Raw genomic sequence first — 13,976 nt, forward strand, 5'->3', positions numbered from 1 at the left:
TTCAAGAACTTGTTGCAATTAATGCGTCACAATACCCATTATTTATCATAATTGTCTGATCAATTTGAGCGAGCCGTCAAGAACATGTAACGAAGATCAGCGTTAACATCTTACAGTCAACCACAGATGTTTTATATGCATCTTTTGGTTTAGGCTACTTTACATCGTGGTTTAATTTAAACTGAAAATGTACTTGACATGTTGGTGTTTTAAGTCGAGGTAAGTAGGCTTATTCATGTCACAGAATTAATTGTAGGCCTACTCAACTTAACTTCTGGGCCTTGTTTTTATAGGCTATGGTAAAATAGGCCTACTCCTTTCGGGTAGATAGGCTTATAGAAAAAGACTATTAAAGTAAAACAAAACATTTGAGCTTGTAGAAGGCTATGAGTGGTTTCCCCTGGTTGCCTTGGGTTACGTGTGGTTCTTCACATAATGCATTTATGTTAGAGCGCCTATTTAAAACATTCGCTTGGGTCTAACAAGCTTACGGTAAGTTGATGTACAGCTATTTGTCAACGGAGTGTACAAATCCAAGTCTAAATACCAGTCAGGCGAGGACTTGTTCTGTGGTCGACCTGTCGCAACCAATCACAGACTCTCTTACTCGAATATCCTCAACATTGGCTTCAGTGGTTTGGTTGACGCAGCATACGAACATTGTAAACGAGTAGGCTGGACATTGCAATGAATAGAAGAGTTTACCGGGTGTGCGGGCCCAAAGTTGACTAAGATAATTATTTAGTAACATTTGTTGGTCTGTGGTAGGATTACAGTAACCGTTCTAGTATTGCAGTGATTTCTTACGTGATATTATCAGTGAGATTATTTAGTCATCCGCGGAAGTTAACGTCTCTCAACAAGTTAGCTCAAGAAATGGTCAGAAAATATCACTCGATAAATTGTAAAAGTAGCCAATCGTAGCCTATCGCTCATGTTGCAACTGGCTCTATGCATATAACCGTCCAGCGTACCTTCCAGGATAAGAAGTCTTTTCCCCTCATGATTGCGATTCAGCACTTTCAAAGTCGGAACGTTTTTCAGAATGAATAAATGCAAAACTTCTGCCAGTTCTTCCATTCAAGAGTCCGGTCTGGAAGCAGGTGGAGGGGAGCCGCCACCCAATCTCAAGGTTCAGTCTAGAGAGGATGGAACAGAGACTGTGGAGGATGACTTGGGAGATCTTGAAATTATGAAATCCCCTAGTGACCCCAAGAAGTACAGGTAACCTTTACATTTGCTGAAATTATTCTTCATCGCTCTGTCAGCCTGCCATTCAATTTTATGTCTATGAAACAGTGCTCTCCTGACCTCTATTTCTTCGTTCGTGTTCACAGGTACATAGAACTGACTAATGGACTGCGAGCACTTCTCATATCAGATCTCAGCAGAACCAGTGAACCAGCAGAGGAGACTGACGAGGATGAGGAAGAGAGTGTTGAAGATGACGATGGTGACTCTGGAGAGGGTCTGAGTTCTGAAGAGGGAGGTTGTTCTGTGGATACTTCTGAAGAACAGAGACCAAAGTGTGGTGATGCAAAGAGTGGCAGCTCTGAGAAACAGGTTAGCTCTTTCAGTGATCCATTATTTACCTGGCTATGGGTTGCTTACTGCCAAAAGCTAAGAACAAAACATTTAATTTCCCGATGTCTTTTCCCATGATCCTTTTTGTTACCATCTTCCTCATAAACATACCACTGTAACAAAATGTTGGTCCTGCCCTCACATGCATTTGAAGTGAAGTGTGTTAATTAGCTGTATCTGCTTTCTCCCAGTCGGCAGCAGCCCTGTGTATTGCCGTCGGCAGCTTCAGTGACCCTGATGACCTGCCTGGCCTAGCGCATTTCCTTGAACATAGTGAGTATCTCTCTCCTGGACTGACAGTTTTTATGAACAACACCAAGATGGTGGGTTTAGCAACCATGGCAAATTGAAATATAGGTCTTCATTATGATCTGTGTGGTTATGTCAGCATCCTATCTATAAAATATTCTATCAAAATATCTTCAAATGATTGAGAATATCCTGCAATACATGTTGGTGTGGCATGATTATTTGCCTTTTATTATTTGTTGTTTTAGCATACACCGCTGTGAAATCATAGAAAATGGAAAAAGAAAAGGAAAAATAACCTAAATACAACTGTACAATTCTTTCTTAGTGGTGTTTATGGGCAGTGAAAAGTACCCGGCTGAGAATGGCTTTGACGCCTTCCTGAAGAAACACGGTGGAAGTGACAATGCCTCGACTGACTGTGAGAGAACCATCTTCCAGTTCGATGTCCAGAGAAAGTACTTCAGAGAGGCTTTGGACAGGTGGGGCACTGACTGAAGTTCAAGGGACTTTCATCTTGTTCAATTTCTGGAAAAATGATGCCTGCCCATATCTCATACGTAATGTGTATTGACATCCACTGATGTTTTACCAACTTCTTCAAGCCAACATGGCTATTGTTGACACTTTTTTACTGTGAACATATAAAACCATAAAAAAGCAGATAGTGATGCTTGTGTTTTTGATGAATGACCTGATCTCTTTTGAAATGTTTAGTTTTACAGAGTTCCATTTTTTAGATGGCTACATTTAGTATCGTAAAAAAAACTATTTCTCATAGCAGAATTACGCCTAAGAAATGTATCTTTTTATTGCCACTGAACTGAATTTTTGTCTTTGTCCACAGGTGGGCACAGTTCTTCATTTGTCCTCTGATGATTGAGGATGCTGTTGATAGGGAAGTAGAGGCTGTTGATAGTGGTGAGTGTGTACTGCAAACTAAGATGATCTCTGCATATGGATAGCAGGCTCTGCATGTCTCTGCTGTCTCTGCTGTCTCTGCTGTCTCTGCTCTTTATGAATATTGTGCTGCTTTGCAGAGTACCAGCTAGCTCGGCCGTCAGATAGTCATAGGAAAGAAATGCTGTTTGGAAGTCTGGCCAAGCCCAACCATGTGATGAGCAAATTCTGCTGGGGTGAGTTGCTATGGAAGTGGGCGCTTGCACCTTTGTTACCTTGATGCTGTAACTGTTTTTTTTATTTATTTATTTATTTATTTGTTTGTTTGGTTTTTTTTTTTGTCAGGAAATGCTCAGACACTAAAACATGAACCTAAGAAGAGTGGTATTAACACCTACAAGCGTCTACGGGAATTCTGGAAGAGATATTACTCCGCCCATTACATGACTCTCACTGTCCAGTCCAGAGGTAATAAATCCAAGATCAGTAGAAGAAACCTACTGAATTTTGAACACCTGAATGGGGATGTATGGCTTAAAGGCGTCAGTCTGCTATATTCTAATCCAAATTCAGCCAATTGCTCCTCGCAGTCCTCCGGCAGTCCGTTCTGTACGCACACTTTTGTTTGGTGGTCCCAAACAGTCCTGCCTCTGTAAAAGGGAATCAAACAATGTGGCTCAGACCAAGCCATACACTTACTATTTCAGTAAAGCAACACATTGCTTTAGGAGGATGGAAGAGAGGGGTGTCAAATATCATCGACTATTCTCCAGAATCACGGACTGTACCTTTTTAAGGATGAACACCTAATGGCATCTTGAAAGAAAGATGTCGTGCCCTGTGTTTTGTGTTAACCTGATTAATGTATTAAGTATCACAAGTCTTGTATCAGGAAGGAGTGAGTAGAAAACAGTCAGTATTGCCTGGTGTGAGTTGTGCGTGACCTGTCTGCTCCTGCTGCCTCTCTCTCCGCAGAGAAGCTGGACACGCTTGAGGAATGGGTCAGGGAGATCTTCAGGCAAATCCCAAACAAGTAAGTGCCCATCAGCATTGCTATGGTAAAGGCAGATTTAGAGGTCTTGATATGCTGACTGCTGACTATGTTTTTGTCGTTGTTGTTTCCATCACGGCAGTGGAAAACCTCAGCCTGACTTCTCCCACCTTCAAGACCCTTTTCACACATCAGTCTTCAACCAGGTCTACAGAGGTACTGTATAACCCTCATTTCATCACTGGACAGAACTGCTAGTTTTGAGTGAAAGGAAAATAAAGAGAGACAAATGACATCAGTGACATGACAAGATTATCAGCATTGTGTGTGTGTGTGTGTGATCTGAGCATACATTAAAGCTAAGTGTGTGTGTGTGTGGTGTGTGTGGTGTGTGTGTGTGTGTGTGGTGTGTGTGTGTGTTGCAGTGGTGCCTGTGAGGAAGGTCCACGCTCTCAGCATCACCTGGGCGTTACCCCCCCAGGCCATTCACTATAGGTACGTTATCAAAGGCCTTTTCATCCTTGATTACAATGGTTTGGTTGGCTGATTCATTGGTTGACTATTTGGAACAGGGGTGGCCATGGAATGATGACATGAGGTCTGAATGCCTGATTTACCTGATTTACACATTTCATGAAATTCACATCCAGATCAAACGTGGACACAATGGGCTCTACTTTGATGCACATGAGTCTGTTGGAAGATGCAAAGTCTACTCTTTAGGTTCAACACAATTTCTGAGTGTTCCGTTCAGAATTGGATGTAGTTCTGTTTGATGGTTTCCTAGTGCGAAGAATTGTGTGTTAAGACCTTAGTCAGTCATGTTTAATTTCATGGTTTCTCCAGCAGGTGTCAACAAAGTGTGTGAAATCTAATGCAACCAATTACATTTTGTAATAATCACAATGCTATCCGTCATTGCTCACAGCTTTTCTGATTTATCTCGGCAACGTATTTCATGATTTAACTCAACAGAATGATTTACTGAGAGGCTACATACTTGTGCTTTCCCATGCTCAGTATACAGTGACCGTGTTAGAGAGGTGTACTGTACTGTAGATCTGCTCAAGATGCACGTAGTGGCCAAATACATCTGGTTTTTGAACAAGAGATCAACAGTTATGTCCACAGAGAGAGAGAGAGAGCAAACACCGGTTACATGTATTTGATATAATACAATCAATGCTTACTTTGGCCAAGAAATCTGACTTTTGAATCATTCCTATGACTACCGAAGGACATCCTGATCACCCTGTACGCTGTGTGTGTGTTTCCCCCTGTAGAGTAAAGCCCCTGCACTATATATCTTGGCTGATCGGCCACGAAGGCACTGGAGGCATCCTCTCCCAATTAAGGAAGAGGTAAGTCCCACATGTATTTACTAAAAACTGTGCAAATTGATGTCAGATTTCTCAGTCATGTTAAAATGTAGATGGCCTCTGTAGGTGTTGGGCCTTGGCTCTGTTTGGAGGGAACAGTGAGACCGGCTTCGATCAGAACACCACGTACTCCATCTTCTCCATATCCATTACCTTGACCAATGAGGGCTTCCGGAAAGTCTATGAGGTGTGGAATTAATATGCAGAAAGTATGGTGTTATGGTGAAATAATTGTTGATGTTTATATATACTATATATATATATATATATATACACAGTACCAGTCAAAAGTTTGGACACACCTTCTCATTTTTTGAGAAGATTTTTCTTTGATTTTATTATTTTCTACATGGTAGGTCAAACTTTTTTTGTTTAGTACATCATTCCATATGTGTTCTTTTGTAGTTAAAATGTCTTCAGTATAAATCTACAATGTAGAAAATAATAAAAGTAAAGAAAACACTTCTCAAAAAATGAAAGATGTGTCCAAACTTTTGACGGTACTGTATGTATGTATGTATGTAATGTATGGTATGTATGTATGTGTTATTATATATATTATATATATATTATAATATATATAATAATATATATATTAGGTGCTGTCAGTTTAACGCGTTTTAAACGGCGTTAACGCAAACCCATTTAACGCCGTTAATTTTTTTATCGCGAGATTAACGCGATTTATTTTTTTTATAATTTTTTTTTTTTATTTTTTATTTTTTTTTTTTTTTTTAGATTAACGTCCTTTTTGGCCTCGCAAACTGTGTAGTAGCTAACGTTACGGTTTGAGTGAATGGTGAGCGCGATACGGCGAAATGGATGATAAAAAGCTTCTGAATGGAAAGTTTACTTTTAAAAGTTGTATTGTGCAAAAGAAGCGAGCTTCACTGTTGTCTGAAAATGTCAACAGGCAGCTGGCTGAAATTCAAAGAAGTAGTAGGCTTACCTTTTTATTGGTAACCTAACTGTTACGGTTCATTGTTTCTGAAATAAGAGACCTGACTGCTATGTTCCCAGCAAACTTGAAAAAAAGAAAATATTAAGCCATGGTTTAACTGCACTATAGGCTGAGTCCTTGTTTACCTGAAATGTGCACTTTATCATTTTATTTTGTACCGCCCTGTTTGGCAATGTTGGTTTTCAATAAAATAAAACATTTGCTTAAAGCAAGCCAATCCACTTTTCCATGTTGATAAGGGCAGTAAAATAAAAATACAATGATGGGAAAAATAAATAAATAAATACAATTTAGAATAGATACAAATTTGCGATTAATCGCGATTAATTTTGAGTTAACTATGACAAAAATGCGATTAATCGCGATTAAATATTTTAATCGTTTGACAGCACTAATATATATATATATATATGCCAACCTGCATTGATCATAATGTGAATACTGTACAATTCTCTGTAGGTGATTGACTTGGTCTTCCAGTATCTGAAGATGCTGCAGATTCTTGGACCACAAGAAAGGTTAGCTCAAGTGATAGACATAAAGAACATTTGAACGTGTCTATTAGAGGCAAAGATTGGCAGGGTTTCTGTAATATATATAAATGCTGACCAGTGTTCTGATTGGAGGTCTGCTTCATGCTCTTCAGGATTTATTCTGAAATTCAGAAGGTGGAGGCGAATGAGTTTCATTATCAGGAGCAGGTATCTGGTTTCTCTCTGTTTCTGACTCACAGTTAGTTAGGTGTCATGGTGAGTTTCATTATCAGGAGCAGGTAACTGGTTTCTCTCTGTTTCTGACTCACGGCTAGGTGTCATGCAAAGGCCTAACATTTCTTCAGTTTTAGTATGTCAGATTTCCTGCTGTGACGGTAACATTTGACATTATAAACATCCAGATTATCCATACAATTCAGATAATGACCTGATAGAGCCAGAGAGGTGTGATGACATTTAACACTGAACCCAGGTGGACTTAATCTAATCTCTTTAACACCAGTGATCTGTTTGAACAGTCGGATCCAATCGAATTTGTGGAGAACATTTGTGAGAACATGCACCTCTTTCCAAAAGAGGACTTCCTGACTGGAGATCAGCTGATGTTTGATTATGACCCAGAGGTAACGTCACACCAATTCACCAGTCACAAGAAGATGGTTCCTTCCTTTCAATTGAGGCTTACACAGCTACTGGGAGGCTCTAACAACCTCTACCATTTATAGCCCTGAAACCTGCTCATTTGTAATAGGAGGTAGTTGTGTTGCTGAGTACTGTACCTGGGGCTGTTTGCAGCTATACAGATTCAAACCTAACCAATTGCATGACTGAATGTGTGGATGTTTAGCATTCACAGGTTACATTACTGTCATTTATAATTTTTTGTTAAGTGTTAAGCGAATAATTGCAGATAATTTTTTATTGAATATGGCCTTACTAGGGGTTACATAGTTTAGTTTACAAGTTTAGTAAGGTCTGTGTGGAGTAATTATGGTTCCCCTCTTAGGTCATCAACGCTGCATTGGCCTTCATGACCCCTGAGAAGGCCAACCTGATCCTGCTGTCTCCAGAGCATGAGAACCAGTGTCACATGAAGGAGAAGTGGTTTGGGGCCCAGTACAGTGGGGAAGGTCAGCTATATCGCAATCCTCTTCAGAGTTCTCTACAATCTTTGACAAAAACTTCAATCACATTTAAGTTAAACCAAAGAAGGCAATATTGTGGGCCATGAACAGGATGTATCACAAATAAATTAGCTTTATGAAAATAAAAAGTTTAATTACAAACAAAATAATGTGTTCCATATAGCAAGCCTAATAGAAGTGGTTGTGTTCCATATGGCAAGCCTAATAGAAGTGGTTGTTATACAGTGTCTTCCGATCTAATGCAAACTCTCCATCTCTTAATCTTCTCCATATAAACTCTCTGTAAAGATTTGTGGTTAATTGTTCTTCATTTTACTAATCTTTCTGGAATTCAGAGAAGCGCTATTAGAACCCAAAGATGTTTTGGAGCTACGGTCCTGAGAACACAATTATTGACAGTATTTCCTAAGTGTCCGGAGTCCTGATATACTTCCTGCAGTGGATTGCCTAATGAGACTGCATTTTCTTCATCCTTGCAGATATACCTCAGGAGTGGAGGGATCGCTGGGCTAGTGACTTTGAACTCAACCCTGACCTCCATCTTCCAGCTGAAAACAAGTTCATTGGTCTGTGTGACCTTTATTGAATAAGAGGCGTATAAGGATTTCTGTTAATTGCTTTTAAATGCATTTTAGCTTAATTTCAGAGATATGCATCAACGGTTTAAAAGGTAACCTTTTTTTTTCACAGCTACTGATTTCACTCTGAAAGCATCAGACTGCCCGGACACTGAATTCCCTGTCAAAATCCTCAACACGAAGAAAGGGTGTCTCTGGTTCAAGAAAGACAACAAGTTCAAGATCCCTAAAGGTGTGTATGTGAAAGGTTTTGGAAGTGTGTCTTTGTGTCTTCATGCTTGTGTATGTGTGTGTTCTCATGAGAGGCCATACCGACAGCACTTCCGAAATGTAAAGGAGGATGACTGAATGCCCCTGTTTGTCTTGTTTCAGCATACGTGCGCTTTAACCTGCTCTCCCCAATCATCCAGAAAAGCCCAGAAAAGTGAGTATTAGTTCTCCCACAAAACAATATATATACAGTCATGGACAAAAGATCACTTGAGAAAATGGACTTGTTTCTTCGGAACGCATTGATTGGATTAGAAATTAAATGTATTGCATCGTGCTTAAGTAGTCTATTGTAGTCACTTTTCAATTGCCCATCACGCAGTAAACACGTCATTACGCCGCATTTCACTTTGTTTTGCGACAGTGGTACAGGAGGTAAATAAGTCGTTTAGTAATCAGAAGGCCGATTCCCGGTCGAAGCGTCCTTGAGCAAGACACTGAACCCCTAATTGCTCCTGATGTGCAGTGTGCTATCAGTGTAAATGTAAAATGTGTATACATTGTAAGTCGCACATATGTAAGTCGCTTAGGATAAAAGCGTCTGCTAAATGACTAAATGTAAATGTTTTCTTAAAACCCATGAAAATGGGTTAAAAATCTATCTAGAATTACTTTCTATGTGTACAAAAATGTACACACTGCAGCGGTAATGTACAGGATATTCACTGCAGCCATATCAAAATCATTTTGATTGAAAGTTCAACAACCAGTTGGAACATCTGAAATGGCTTCTCTTTGGCATCTTTCATATCATTTGGTTTCTTATATGTAGATGGCAGAGATGACCGCACAGTTAATACTAACACTTACTATTCAGCCAAGGAGGGCATTAAGTTATATCTGACATTAATATAAACACTCACTATTCAGCAGAGGAGGGCATTAGGTTATATCTGACATTCCATCTTCATTTCATGCATGTTTATTGTAAACATATTCCATCCATCCACACGTCTGTCTCCTGTCCTCCCCTTTACAGTCTGGTGCTGTTTGACATCTTTGTGAACATGCTGGCGCACAACCTTGCCGAACCGGCGTATGATGCGGATGTTGCTCAGCTAGAATACAAGCTGGTGGCAGGGGAGCATGGCTTGGTCATCCGTGTGAAGGGCTTCAACCACAAACTGCCTGTATGTATTGATTGGATCGTTGGATTTATACATGGATTATTATTCACATTTACATTTACATACAATAGTAAGAATTTTCGACTGAGTCAAACAACTCAATCAGAGTAGTTCTGAAACTCAGAAGATTTATTTTCAATGAACATAATGTTGTAGCACAAACTGTAAGTTGCTTTAGTTGTACTGATGCAGCTGTGTGTATAAATGAGTGGATCTGTTATCTTTGCCGTATGCTCTTAGCTGCTGCTCCACCTGATAGTGGACTACCTGGCTGACTTCAGCGCAGCGCCAGATGTGTTTGGCATGTTTGTGGAGCAGCTGAAGAAGGTCTACTTCAACATCCTCATCAAGCCTGAGAGACTTGGCAAGTGAGTATGACATTGCCTTAGACGTGCCTGCTATTGTGGCAAGTCACACCCCAAATCAACATCAGGTGCACTTCATTGAGTGCCAGACTAACATGTACATAAGGGACATACACTTTAATAGTCTCACTTCATTCAAACTAAATTCTTTTATCTTCCCTTTTCCCTTTGTATCTTATTTCTCCTTTCGTCAATCCCCCCTTTCCACCTCCACCTCCTCTCCCTCACTTAATTCCTCCCTCGCTGTTGTTGCCTTTCCCCTTCTCCTTCTTTCTCCCTGGCCTCCCTGGCAGAGATGTGCGCCTCCTGATTCTGGAGCACTATCGCTGGTCTGTGGTCCAAAAGTACCAGGCCATAATGGACGGCCTGAGCGTGGATGACCTCATGAACTTTGTCAAAAGTCTGAAATCGGAGTTATATGTGGAGGGCTTGGTACAGGGCAACTTTACCAGTGCAGTGAGTTCCATTCCACAAATGTGTCCTGTCTTGATCATGGAATTGAAACAAAGGAACTTTTTTGTTTACCTGTTTGAAAGATTTTCAAAAAATGTAATTCACATTTGTATTTACTTCACATTTGTATTTACTTTATTCACCAGGAATCCAAGGAGTTCTTGCAGTATTTAGTCGAGTAAGTCATTTTGTTCATCTTTTACCATTGAATCTGTAACAAATGGGAACATATCCGAACATAAAAAATATGTTCAAATGGGAAAATATCCGACCGTCTGATTAGAGATCACAGCATGGCAGTATCAGGTTGTCAGGCTGTAGAGGGTTTTTTTTTTTTTTTTTCATTCCATTTTTCTATTTCTAAAAGCAGAACAAAGACATGCAGTCCACGGCTGTGTCCTCTCGTCCCCATCTGTTCAGGCTGACCGTTTGGAAGTGCTTTGATCTCTGTCTGACCTTCTTTCAGCAAACTCCAGTTCCAGCCGCTCACAGTGGAGGCTCCTGTTCTGTTTAGGGTGGTGGAGCTGCCGCAGAAACACCACCTGTGTAAAGTCCGCTCCCTCAACAAGGGAGATGCCAACTCTGAGGTCACGGTGTACTACCAGGTAAACAGGCCCCTGGGCTTCTGTTTGTTTTCAGTTATATCATGTAGAGTTATGCCTAAGAAGTTAAAGTTGGAGTCACATCTTGAATGTCCATTGGTTTAATAAAGGTTTTTCTAATCAAATGGAGTAAGAATATTCTGGAGGTTTTTTTGTACACAGGACGATCACGTGTATTGAAATGTCAGAAACTCATCTGTCTATTCTCTTGTTCTCTCCAGTCAGGCAGGAAGAACTTATGGGAACACACCCTGATGGAGTTACTTGTGGTGAGTTCCAGGTTCCATAATCCACTGTCGACCCACCAAATATAAACTTCCATGACGGTTCTTCTAACCCTTTTTTTCAGACACACATGGAGGAACCTTGCTTTGATTTCTTGAGAACTAAGGAGACACTGGGGTCAGTCAATGATTTACCCAAATTAATTTAAGTGTAGAAGTGGTGTATTATTTGCCAGCAGAATGTTGTCATTTCTGAAGCCTAATACCCATCATAATCATTCTCTTAGCCACACTAGTAATCTCATCTCTGTCCCTTCAGATATATGGTGTACCCTACCTGCCGAAACACCTCAGGTGTCCTAGGGTTCTCTATTACAGTCGAGACTCAAGCAACAAAGTTTTCGTGAGTTTCTTTCCTTTGTTTTTTTTAAATATTTTAATAAATTAGGAGTGTAATGTTAGTAGTGCACAATACAGTCATTAAAATCATTAGTTTTGTCACTGTCATAGAACTGATTTTGTGGAGTCCAAAGTGGAGGAGTTCCTTGTGAGTTTTGGTGAGAATCTGCTGAACATGAGCGATGAGGCTTATGAGATGCAAGTGACAGCCCTGATCAAGCTGAAGGAGTGTGAGGACACTCATCTGGGTGAGGAGGTGGATAGAAACTGGTTTGAAGTCGTTACTCAGCAATATATCTTTGATCGACTCAGCAAGGAGGTAAGGAGGAGCCTGTGCTTTGAATGTGTTAAAAAAAAAATTGGTATCAGCCTGTATTTCAAACTTTTCATTTTGGACCAGGTCACCAATTATGTAACTGCTCAAAATCTGTAAATGAACACATGTTTCATGAACACATGCATGGATTAAGACGTTTCTAAAGTATAGCTTTTAAAACATTTCACTATAGTATGGGTTTGAAAATATATAAATATATTGCCAAGCATAGAAAATGACAAGCAGTTGTGCTACCCATGTTCAATGTTCCCTGCTCCGTGCATGCTTGCTTTGTTTTCCTGATTGGAAATACAGCAACATTTGTTTTTGTTGTTGCTTACTTAATTTTTCTTTAGTCCGATATGTGATGTGTCTGTGTTGTGAATCGCTTCTAGATTGTTCTAGTGTCTCAAAAAGGCACAGTGTCTCATGTTCAGGAAGAGTAAAGCTAAAACGAAAGCGTACTTTTCAGTAGAACAAGGCCATTGTTTCTCCATTAAGTTTTCCCTTTGGAAGATCATGTCCTTCGTGTCTGTGTCTGGTGTACAGATTGAAGCCCTGAAGCGCATTACCAAAGCAGACATCATCTCCTGGCTCATGGAACACAGGCACAGTGAGAGCAAGCGGCTGAGCGTACACGTGAGTACTACACGTGTGTGTGTGTGTGTGTGTGAGTGTGTGCTGTGTATGGAAACCATTCACTCTCTGCTTACTTTCAAGGCTTTTCAAATCAAATCATTAGTATTTTATGTTGTTGGAATGGGGAAATCATTATCATTTGGTGTGCTTTTATGAACTGTTTGTTGCTGTTAGTTTTTGCTATCTATCATATTTGAACTTTCCCTTTTGCTTATTGTTCAGGTTGTTGGTTTTGGAGAGGCAGAGGGTGACTTTTCTGATGATGAGGATTCTAGTTGTGACCTGAATGCACATCTGATTGGAGAGAGAGCCTCCACCACCTCTGCCTACGGAGAGGTGTCCAAACTGACCTTCATACCGCCCTCTTCTCTGCTGCCAGACGCCACCATGGTCGATGACATCCGCAAATTCACGGCATCTCTTACCCTCTACCCATATCACAAGATTCTCAAATGAGAGCGATCGTTTTTCCCTCACCAGTTGTTGGATATTGACTGTTACCCCCATGTCTAACTCTGCTGAAGAGAGGATCCAGCCACTGGAACTACTTTTAACACATGCTCAAGATAATAAAATAGCAATTGATGATGATGATGGCGAAAGTATCTGGAATTGGACAGACTTTAATCACAGTGGAGGGCAAGAATAACTGACAAGCTGCAGCAGTATTTTCTGAAAATGAAAACATCTAAGCTGTGAATTATTGCAAAGTAATCATACCAGTATTAGCCTGGTAGAGTCTAACAGCTGGGCTATATACTGTAAGTGGTCTTAAATCACTGATATGTCTTTCCATATGACTCCTTAAATAGCATTCAACCTTTTATTTTTGCTAACCTGTGTATTATGTTGTTGTACCGGAACTTCAGGGCATTATGAAGTACTGTATATTTTATGTAGATAACAACGCAAAAATATGTATTGCATAAAAGGGTGGGATTTGGGGAAAACCCAAATCATAACTATATGATCCACTGCTGTGGTCATTTTGTAGATTGTAAATCTAAAGTATAGGCTATGGGCGACTTTGTGGTTAACCCTGGCTCACTTTATATCTAAGGGACTTTCTAATCCTGACCTCTCTCAAGGCATCTACCTGTTTTAGTCAATTTACTGTAAGAATGTAATATTTAGATTATGTATTAAAGTTTGCAGAACTACACAACAATCATAATTGGTCTGTCTGTGTAGCTGTAGTGCTGAGTTTTCTGTCAAGCATATAGGCTGTGACAAATTATGTTTGCAAGAATGGCAAGTAATTAGAAATGTTTAATTAAGTAATGTTAATTTAAGAAAATAA

General features: G+C 40.0%; 1 protein-coding gene across 1 annotated transcript; it reads left to right on the forward strand.

Moving 5' to 3' along the window:
- The first annotated feature begins 618 nt into the window (after positions 1 to 618).
- Positions 619 to 13,838, forward strand: nrd1b (nardilysin b (N-arginine dibasic convertase)). Its single transcript, XM_031574943.2, has 30 exons — positions 619 to 1,224; positions 1,338 to 1,563; positions 1,776 to 1,857; positions 2,162 to 2,315; positions 2,681 to 2,754; positions 2,874 to 2,969; positions 3,079 to 3,201; positions 3,709 to 3,766; positions 3,867 to 3,940; positions 4,150 to 4,219; positions 5,008 to 5,085; positions 5,170 to 5,290; positions 6,524 to 6,582; positions 6,711 to 6,765; positions 7,077 to 7,181; positions 7,565 to 7,688; positions 8,183 to 8,269; positions 8,394 to 8,513; positions 8,654 to 8,705; positions 9,531 to 9,681; positions 9,919 to 10,046; positions 10,337 to 10,499; positions 10,643 to 10,674; positions 10,963 to 11,101; positions 11,320 to 11,367; positions 11,448 to 11,500; positions 11,642 to 11,725; positions 11,833 to 12,040; positions 12,587 to 12,676; positions 12,899 to 13,838. Exons 1-30 carry the CDS (start codon positions 1,046 to 1,048, stop codon positions 13,130 to 13,132), a joined length of 3,267 nt encoding a protein of 1,088 aa, XP_031430803.1. The 5' UTR covers positions 619 to 1,045; the 3' UTR covers positions 13,133 to 13,838.
- The last annotated feature ends 138 nt before the right edge of the window (positions 13,839 to 13,976 follow it).

This window comes from Clupea harengus, chromosome 10 (assembly GCF_900700415.2).
Source record: "Clupea harengus chromosome 10, Ch_v2.0.2, whole genome shotgun sequence".
Lineage (NCBI taxonomy): Eukaryota > Metazoa > Chordata > Actinopteri > Clupeiformes > Clupeidae > Clupea > Clupea harengus.

What these genes read in the sequence shown, in the direction of transcription:
- nrd1b (XM_031574943.2), top strand. Translation starts at nt 1,046, where the DNA reads ATGAATAAATGCAAAACTTCTGCCAGTTCTTCCATTCAAGAGTCCGGT. An exon ending in GCTTCAACCACAAACTGCCT is followed by an intron (nt 9,682 to 9,918) that starts GTATGTATTGAT and finishes GTATGCTCTTAG; the next exon opens with CTGCTGCTCCACCTGATAGT. An exon ending in AGGTCACGGTGTACTACCAG is followed by an intron (nt 11,102 to 11,319) that starts GTAAACAGGCCC and finishes TGTTCTCTCCAG; the next exon opens with TCAGGCAGGAAGAACTTATG.